The sequence below is a fragment of the Theobroma cacao genome, chromosome 9, assembly GCF_000208745.1.
Source record: "Theobroma cacao cultivar B97-61/B2 chromosome 9, Criollo_cocoa_genome_V2, whole genome shotgun sequence".
Taxonomy (NCBI): Eukaryota; Viridiplantae; Streptophyta; class Magnoliopsida; order Malvales; family Malvaceae; genus Theobroma; species Theobroma cacao.
In genome coordinates this window covers 29,624,725-29,634,266 of record NC_030858.1, presented here as the reverse complement: position 1 = coordinate 29,634,266, position 9,542 = coordinate 29,624,725, and the positions used below count along the sequence as shown (strand labels likewise).

Below are 9,542 nucleotides of genomic sequence, written 5' to 3'. Positions count from 1 at the left end.
CGTAACTGTCAAAGAAAGCAACACAGAAAAAAAAAAAAAAAAGCTGACATTCCCAGCCACAAAGAGTGCAAAACCAAACAAAAAAAGATAAGAAATATGAGCATCGGGGTAGGAAAAACCGTGTGTGTAACTGGAGCCTCTGGTTACATTGCGTCATGCCTTGTTAAGCTTCTTCTCCTTCGTGGTTACACTGTCAAAGCCTCTGTTCGTGACCCAAGTCAGTTTTTGTTTTTTTTTTCCATTCTTTTTTTCTTGTTTCCATGATCCTTGCATCGTCATCGTCTGCTCGTGTCTTTCTGGGGTTTGCATCTATTTTTGTTCTTTTTTCCATTTTATTTTGTTAGTATCTGATTTGCTTTGTTCTATTTAGTTTGCTATGTTTTTATCGTCTTTCTTGGTTTTTTCTTTTTTTGTGATTTGGACTTGTGCATGCAAAACAAGAAAATACCCATTTTTTCTATGCTCTGATTGCATCTTTTAATGAGGGTAGGATTGTTGGAGACAGTACATTAGATACTCAGGTTTCTACTAGATTTGAGGTGATTGAAATTTCATGTTATTTCTTATCATGAACATACGAGTCTAATATTTTCATTTTTAATACATTTCTCTGGTGCTGAAAGTTTTAGAATTTTCTCCATTAGAAAGATGGAAATGTGAGATGCTGGAAAGGCATAAAGTGAAAGGAAGAATTGTTCTTTTTTTGGCTAGGTAGTATGTTGGAAAGAATATTGAAAATGTTCTTTTCATCCATTGCTTGATAGAATTGGAAGGCTAAAGAAAGAGAATGAAAATTACATTATTTTACCATCATATATACCATTTTCAAACAGAGATATAATGACAAATTCTGAAAGAAAGTAGCATTGTAAATTTGTAACATTTACATAATGCATCTCCCCTTCTTTTTTTTTTTTTTTTCTAATTTGAGGGATTGATTTTATTAGTGTCAATAGAAAATTGTAATCACCACTATTTTCTTTCCTCTCACTTTTCTATCCTAACAACTATGATGATAGATCATTTCTCTTTCCTTTTTCTTCCACCTAGCCCTTTCCATCTTCCAACTATTCTCCCCTACCAAGCAAAGCCTAATAAAAAAAATTTATATTTCAAACTAAGTTTAGAATTAAGAGAGATTATAATGCCATTAATTTGCAACTATTCAGCCATTTACTATTTAGAAGGAGATAAGCTCTTGTTTTTGGCATTGCAGTGTTATAGTAGGTGCATAATGATGGAGTAATTTTCTCTATTTTGTCCTTATAAGTGTTACCTAGCTGTTTCCCAAACTATTTCATAATTGTATTTAGTTATTGTTTCTCAATAGATGATCCAAGAAAGACACAACACTTACTTGCACTTGAAGGTGCTGAGGACAGGCTGAAGTTGTTTAAAGCAACCCTATTGGAAGAAGGTTCCTATGATGCTGTTGTTGAAGGTTGTGAAGGCGTTTTTCACACAGCTTCTCCCTTTTATCATGATGTCACAGATCCACAGGTTGGTCTTGATTTCTTCATCTAGATAACCCCTGTGTTTTGGATGTATATAATATTTTATATTCAAAAACTACACAGTGATGGTCATAATTTTTGTTAAGTATTGTTTCATAAAAAAAGAAAAACAAAAATCCTCAAATTGCATGCTATTTTTGTATAACATCATCCATTTACTAAGCTGTTCATTATACACATTCTAGGTTTTTTAGTTTCAAATGTTAACAAAATGAAGTTGGATAATGCTAAGAGATTTATCAATCATATATGAGCTCTTATCAGTTCTTCAGTTTTATTCTTGAGGCTCGCATTTGTGGGGAATGAACACCACTACCTAGCAGTCAATTTCTTTTCTTTGAACAGTTCAGTTCCTTTTTGTTTTGGATATTTTAAGTGTTTTTATACCATTTTGATAATGATAATGACAAATTCTATTATTGATGAGGTTTTTGTATGTTAAGTAGCGAAACAAATTCATTAGAAGAGCATTTGACAGATTAAAGTTCTTATAAAATTGTTTTTTTTTATTAGTAGTCAGGATCTGAATCATAGATACTTAGTGAAAAAGAAGAACCATAGTTGGTGCTTTTGCATTGCTTATAACTAGAGAAGTATGCTAACATGTTTCTCATTCAGTCATTAGCCTTTGGATAGTAGATGAGTAATTGGAGGGAAACATTCTCCATATTTTTAAAGGTTAAGAGGTATTTGATATAAGATTTATGACGTACAATCATACATACTAGCCGAACCATGGTGGTCAGTGATGAGTGGTCACCTCCTCCAAGTATTTCAGTTTGTAATGTTGTAATATGAGTGTAGTCATTTGTTTTTTGAACACTAGTCTAGCCACCTGTTTTTTCTTATTTTGAGCTGTAACTTTGATATCTCTACATGATTAATAAGGTTTTAATTCTTCCTTTCTCATTTCAGGCAGAATTACTTGATCCTGCTGTGAAGGGCACCCTAAATGTTCTGAACTCATGTGCTAAGACCTCCTCCATCAAACGAGTGGTCTTAACATCTTCTATGGCTGCGGTCGCATACAATGGAAAACCTCGAACTCCAGATGTTGTGGTCGATGAAACTTGGTTTACTGATCCAGATTACTGTAAGGGCTTAAAGGTGTGTATGTTTGCTATCATATCTGATGGCCTATCAGTGTTGTGTTTTATATGGAACTTCAACCTGTTATACAATAATTATCGAAAACTAAACAACAAAAAAGAAGATTGTATGTGGAGATTCAATTAAATGAAAGTATTTTAGCTGCAAATATCATTGTTCATTATTGTGAAATTGTTAGGCCTACAAACACCCATAGTTTAGTTGTTTGAACAAATAAGGATAAGATCATCGCAAATGCAGATAACGCTCACAGTTTATTTTTATTGTTATGGTCATAGTTACAGTTGGATGGAGGGAACAATGTTACCAACCAATATCTTGATGCTTTAAAGTCCTGAGACGAAATTTATTCTCAGTTGTTTTCTGACTATTTTATCAGTGCTTGATGATAGTTCCAGTTTGTATCAAATGTGAACTTGAGCTAGCTGATCGACTCTGAAGCCTATCAATGCTTGTTTTGTTAACGCAGAATGGGTGCCAATCCCATAATTTCTATAAATTTCTAGTCATAGATGTTTGAATTTGAAATGATAAATTGGTCCAGCCTGCCAATCTAATTCTCTGAGTTATCATTCTGGTCTCTGAGCATCTGGAGATTAGGATATAAATTGCAAGAGACATATTCTCTCATAGGAACTACTGTAGTTTTGAGGAATTGTAGCTTGGCTGGATTGTGAGTGGAAACTTTGACCCTTTTTCACTTAGTACAGACCACTTCTCTGTTAGAAGTTGGTTCTGTTTATCACCATATTCCATATTTTAGGATTCAGCCTGCAGACATTGCTCTAACAAGTTGTGAAAATTCTTCTGAACATATTTTATCATTTTGTGCAGCATGATGGGAGAAAGGCTTACTTATGTTCCCACTTTTATGTGCACATGCTATATAGGCTCTCTATGCATTTTCTTTACTCATTAAGTTTTTTGCTTCAATGCATCATCTTGCAAGCTAAGTTTAAGATTTCATCTTATTATACTGGCTAATCCTGTGTCCACAGTTTGATGCCCTTTAGCATGATGAGGCTATCGATCACACTTTCTGGAACAAATTTTGCAAGGTTGCCTGTACTAGCTAGTTGTTGTCATGCTATAAGTTGCTTTCAATTTCTATGCTTGTGCACTATGCAATTTGTTCATGCTACAACCCTGATATTTAGTGCATCACTATGGATTTTTTCAGTTTATATTATATGTATAAGGGGATATTTATGCTGAAGTATACTCTTTTTAATTAATTAATTTTTTTATTCAGCTTTGGTATGTAGTCTCAAAAACCATGGCTGAGGATGCTGCATGGAAATTTGCAAAAGAGAAGGGCATTGACATGGTTGCCATAAATCCTGCAATGGTGATCGGTCCTCTTTTACAGCCAACACTTAACACAAGTGCTGCAGCAGTTTTAAGCTTAATCAAAGGTAAATTTTGCCAGCGTACCATGTGCATTCTCAATTTAAACATTGCCATTTGCATCATATTTGGTGGTAAATAGTCTCTACCCCAGTGATTGAGAAAGTATAAAAATTACAATGACAGCTCTCTTTGATGATCTTCGGAAGATACACGTGTCAGCCTGTCTCTTTATAGGAATAATTGCTACCTTCCGTACCATTGCTGCTGCTTTTTGCTGGTCTTTCCTGTTGCCTTCTCTGTAAATGCCTTGATTTACTGAGGGGAAATGAAAAAGTCAAATATAAGGAAATCCTAGTGCTACTGCTATATACAAATCAAGATATCTTTTAAGCATCTGCCTTTGTTGATTCTCTCGAAAATACTTAATTAAAGGGCCCTTTTTAACTCCTCATGCCTGAAATTCCTGTATAAGTAAGGCCGTAGTATCCCAGAAACAAAAATGAGAATATCTTTCATCCAGTAACTTTAGTTATTATAATCATTTTAACTTCTAATCTTTTAATATGGTTATTGCTTGTTTCAACATAATTGCTACTCTTGCATACCTTCTGAAAAGAATAGACAATGCTAGAGTGATTTTCCTTTTCTTTGTAGTTTATTTTTTGAAAATACTTGGAGGATTTAAGGCAATTAAGATTGACATATTTGTGAGAACAGGGAAGTTCATAGTTAGAGATTCTAGCTGGACGGTATTTAAATGCAATCAAAACAGATCTTAGAGATTATAGCTAGCTGGAGTGTCACATGAATAGAACATTGAAGGTATTCATTTCTGGTTTTTGTACAACACATTAATAAGTTTTCAGCAGCTTGTGGCCCATTATTGAGTGAAAGATGGCTCTGCCTCAATCTACTTGCTAATTTTATATGTTGCTTTATATATTTGATAAAGAAAAAGGAAATTTTGGGGGGGTAGAATCTGGTTTCTCATTTCTATAAGAGAACAATCAAGCTTTGGAGTCCTTGAGTGAAAGGCAACATGCGGGGAGCAATCATTTTCTTCTCGGTGACATCTGTGAAAGGCAACTCATCGCATTACTGGTTTGCAAAAATTTTAGTTGTGGACAAACGATGCAGTAATTTTTAAGGATTTTGTTCGGCTAAATTACACCTGTTAGAATTATTTTTCTCTATTTCATCCTCTGGTTTTTCTGCAGGAGCACAGACTTTTCCCAATGCGACATTTGGTTGGGTTAATGTTAAAGATGTTGCAAATGCGCATATCCAGGCATTTGAGATTCCGTCAGCTAGTGGAAGATATTGTTTAGTCGAGAGAGTTGCACATTACTCAGAAATTGTGAAGGTCTTACAAGAGCTGTATCCTTCTTTCCAACTTCCGGAAAAGTAAGTTTTTGACTTGTAAATTTTAAAGCATACTACATCACTAGCATCGGATGACTAGTTTGCTTTGTGCTTTTCTGTCTATATGGTGTCAATTTGTTACTTCCCTTTGTTTTAAGCCAAAAGGTTATCATGTTACACCATCTTTTATTATATGCTTCTGCATGCATATCTTTGCCTATATCACTACCATTATTACAGTATAGTTTAAGGGGTGTGACTTTAAAAGCCGATTGTACTTTAACTAATCAAATCCAGTCATAGGAAGAAAATATGTCACAGGTCATTGTTGCATGCTGTATATACTTAAAGAGTGTCCTTTTCATAAATATTGGCAGATGTGCAGATGACAAGCCTTACGTGCCAACATATCAGGTGTCAAAGGAAAAAGCAAAATGTTTGGGTATAGACTTTATTCCTTTGGATGTGAGCCTAAAGGAAACAGTTGAAAGCTTGAAGGAAAAGGGCTTTGTCAATTTTTAAAGTCCTCCAGATGATGAATAAAAGGTGGCGTTAGCAAGCTGTCGCTTGGCTGTTTCTGGTTTTGGAACTTATGGCCTCTTATTTTCTATTTGTCATTTTACTTGAGAGTGGAGATGTTTTGACTCAAATTCATTCCCCATCTCAAAATATGTTTTTGGTTCAGTGTTAATGCATATATCTTTGCTCCAAAAAACACAGCCAAAAGTTGGAATCTCTTTCCAAATTAAAATAATAAATGTCAATTTTCTTCATTACTTTATTAATAATGTTATAATCCAATCCAAGTTTAACTTAATTAGCTGTTGTTAATCCTTTTAGAAGGATTTTAAAAGCGTTCAGGTCTAACCTCCAATTCTCGCGCTTTCTTTTATGTGCCAAAAAGTTCTAGTAATGAACAGAAATCAAGAAAAGCTTTTTTTAAAAAAAAAAAAAAAAGAAGAAGGAAAGAACATATAATAAATACGGATATAAAATTCTAATAACTTAGTGATATTTGCATTGGCAGAATTGTAATTTAATAAACCATATGGATTTCTTTTCAGAGGTCAAGTAGGCCTTTACCATTCTAAAAACTATGAAATCATTTTTGTTTTTTTTTTTGTACAACAAAAACGATGACCAATAAGAAAATTATGAAACAACTTAAATATTTCAAATGTGAAAATTATTGTACTTAAATATATATAAAATTAACATATTCATATATTTTACTAAAGTACGTGTTTTCAATTTTTTTCAAAAAAGATACAAAATGAGTATTCTAGAGTACTTTTTTTAACTCATTAAAAAGTGTATTGGTGCTATATAACAGACACTTGTTATTCATATTTGGTGCACACTTGTTATTTATAATTGGTAAACACTTGTTATTTATGTATGAAAAGGGATAATGACACATATTTGAACCACAAAACATTTAAAAAGTATAAAAGGAGTACAAGGTGTCGCCACTGAATAAACAATCCTTTCTTGTTCACACAATTTTTTTTAACGAATTTTTTTTTAAGTTTTATAACTATGAAGATAAATTAATTTTATTGACACACATATATAATATAATAACAAAAAAACTTATAAAAACTATTGTGCTATATCCATCATAAAATCCCAATCTTGAAAAGGATTTTATATGTATCAATTATGACAAAAAAAGTAAACACTTACGTATTTATATTGTAATCTTGAAAAGAATTTTATATGTATCAATTATGACTAGAAAAAGTAAATACCTACGTATTTATGCGATCCTTCCACAAAACACATCACAACTCCTTCTAGAGTCCATATCGCAAAATTAGAGAATCTTGTTGAAAGCCTTATTCAAGCTTCACAGCTTCATCCTAAATTTCTGCTTCAATGTCTATAAGACTGCCTTCCTATCAACTATTATTTCGGAGGTGGATGATATTAATTAAGTGAAATAGTGAAATTCATTTTATTTTTTGGAAAGTAATTTCATTCATTTTATTCATAATTTGTCAAATATGTTTGAAATCGGGAGAGACGAGGATTATATAGCTCAATAAAATGGAAAAGAAGAAAATTATATATATATATATATATATATATATATAACTAATTTGAATTATGCTTTTTTTTAAAAGAATTATCTAAATAAGTTAAGTTGATAATAACAATAAATTTTAAATTTTAAAAAAATAAAATTCTTAAATTAACTATAAAGATATTTAAAGAAAAAGATAGATTGAGATATATATTTTGTGGGAAGTGATAGGCTTTTAAGATAAGGGGAAAAAAAATCTCAATTAAGATTATGATTTAAGATTTTAAATTTAATAAAAAATAAAAGGTTTTGATTTTAAATCTTTTTAGTATGATAATGATATGATTTGATATGCTTTGAAAATCTTTTAATACAAACAAAGATATTTCATTTTGAAATAATTAAACAAACTTTTATTTATTAATCATTTATATGTTTGATTCTACTTAGAATTCTCCATCGAATTAACTTCTCATTGAAAGAAATTTTCCAACCTCTTGTCTTTTGAACAAGAGTCCTCATTTATTAGCAGAGTACTGACTATGGAAACTGATGAGAAACCCAAGCCGACACTTCAATCTCTAGTTACAAAACAACTGCGGCCCCTCAATGAATCCTCCAGTGATGCTTCTACAGTCGAGGTGCTAAAGAAAGAGGACTCAATCAAAGACAGTGAGGAGAATGGTGATGGCGGTGGTGATGAATACCTTGATTCATTTCCTCCAGGGTATCGATTCTGTCCTCTTGATGAAGAGCTTGTTCTTCATTACTTGAAGAAAAAAGTCAAGAATGAGCCCTTGCCTCACAACAGGATCGTGGAAGTCAACTTGTACCACCATAATCCTGAGACCCTTGCAGGTATTGTGAAATTAAATTTTTTTATTCATTTTTTTATTCTCTGGTCTTGATGAGGAATTTTGTTGGTTTAATAGAAAAATATAAGCAATATGGAGAAAAGGAATGGTACTTTTTCACTCCTAGAGACAAGAAATATCGAAACGGAACACGGCCTAATCGTGCTGCTGGTGATGGATATTGGAAGGCTACGGGTGCTGACAGGCAAGTCATATATAAAGGTCATACCGTTGGATTTAGAAAGGCATTGGTTTTTTACAAAGGAAAACCTCCAAAAGGTGACAAGACTAATTGGATCATGCATGAATATAGAGTCAATGATCCACCTCCATGCAAAAGGGTTTACAATGATATGAGGGTAAATTTTTTAAAAAAATTTTAATGGTAATTTGGGTTTTACTTATTTGATAGCTTACTGATTAATAAGCTTTATTTTATTTATTGCAGCTGGATGATTGGGTTTTATGTAGGATTTACAAAAAAGTTGATAAATCAATTAGTAGAACACGATCCAAAGAAGAAAATCAATCTCCATTGATTGACAATGAAGATACAAACGAGTTAATGAACATGGATTTTGATTATAATGGCGGTGTTGATTCGATGGATTATTCCAATACTCTTGGTAGTTTTATGCATCAATCTCTCTCTGATGGATCTTACAACAATCTTCAGCCTGTAAGCGATCAGTTTCCGACATTGACACTCAGTTATGGGGCTCAGATTGTTGATTCGCAATCTCTTAGGTCTCTTTCAATGAAATACCCCATCGACAAAGGAGGTCAAGATGACATTTGGAGTGTTGTCAATCTTGATTTTGCTTCACAGTTAGAGCTTTATGGTGTTAGTTGTGTTGAACCATTGATAAATTTAGATAATAATTTTTCAGTTGATGCTTCAAATAATTCTTCAGCCAATTCAAAAACCGATGGCACAGGTTGATTGATGTTTATATTTCACATTACAAAAATTGTTAGCTTAGGATTTAGTGAATTAGCTAACATAGAAGCTCCATTTTAGGTGTAGGCGAGGCAAGTTTGAAGGCTTCTGGTGAGTTTGAACGTATTTGGTATTATATATTATTGTTTCAGGTAACTTAATTTTAATGCATTTATGTTCTTTATCTTTATTTGAATAGTAATACTCATTTTTGTCAAGCTTTTCTTTTACATATTATATCATATTTATCATTATTGTTACATTATAGTTTTTAAAAGTATGTTGAAATTAACTATTATAAAGTCGATTATTAAATATGTTGTGCTCACAAATTAATTATACACATATAACCTTTTTTTATTTCTTATGACTTTTTAAATTTTTTT

General features: G+C 32.2%; 2 protein-coding genes across 2 annotated transcripts; both read left to right on the top strand.

The window, feature by feature from the left end:
• Positions 1–6,117, top strand: LOC18589867 (cinnamoyl-CoA reductase 1). Its single transcript, XM_007015029.2, has 6 exons — positions 1–217; positions 1,331–1,500; positions 2,430–2,621; positions 3,877–4,039; positions 5,192–5,378; positions 5,714–6,117. Exons 1-6 carry the CDS (start codon positions 97–99, stop codon positions 5,856–5,858), a joined length of 978 nt encoding a protein of 325 aa, XP_007015091.2. The 5' UTR covers positions 1–96; the 3' UTR covers positions 5,859–6,117.
• Positions 7,905–9,159, top strand: LOC18589866 (NAC domain-containing protein 67). Its single transcript, XM_018126885.1, has 3 exons — positions 7,905–8,220; positions 8,295–8,575; positions 8,665–9,159. Exons 1-3 carry the CDS (start codon positions 7,905–7,907, stop codon positions 9,157–9,159), a joined length of 1,092 nt encoding a protein of 363 aa, XP_017982374.1.

What these genes read in the sequence shown, in the direction of transcription:
- LOC18589867 (XM_007015029.2), top strand. Translation starts at nt 97, where the DNA reads ATGAGCATCGGGGTAGGAAAAACCGTGTGTGTAACTGGAGCCTCTGGT. An exon ending in ATTACTGTAAGGGCTTAAAG is followed by an intron (nt 2,622 to 3,876) that starts GTGTGTATGTTT and finishes TTTTTTATTCAG; the next exon opens with CTTTGGTATGTAGTCTCAAA. An exon ending in AGTTTTAAGCTTAATCAAAG is followed by an intron (nt 4,040 to 5,191) that starts GTAAATTTTGCC and finishes GTTTTTCTGCAG; the next exon opens with GAGCACAGACTTTTCCCAAT.
- LOC18589866 (XM_018126885.1), top strand. Translation starts at nt 7,905, where the DNA reads ATGGAAACTGATGAGAAACCCAAGCCGACACTTCAATCTCTAGTTACA. An exon ending in TAATCCTGAGACCCTTGCAG is followed by an intron (nt 8,221 to 8,294) that starts GTATTGTGAAAT and finishes TTGGTTTAATAG; the next exon opens with AAAAATATAAGCAATATGGA. An exon ending in GGGTTTACAATGATATGAGG is followed by an intron (nt 8,576 to 8,664) that starts GTAAATTTTTTA and finishes TATTTATTGCAG; the next exon opens with CTGGATGATTGGGTTTTATG.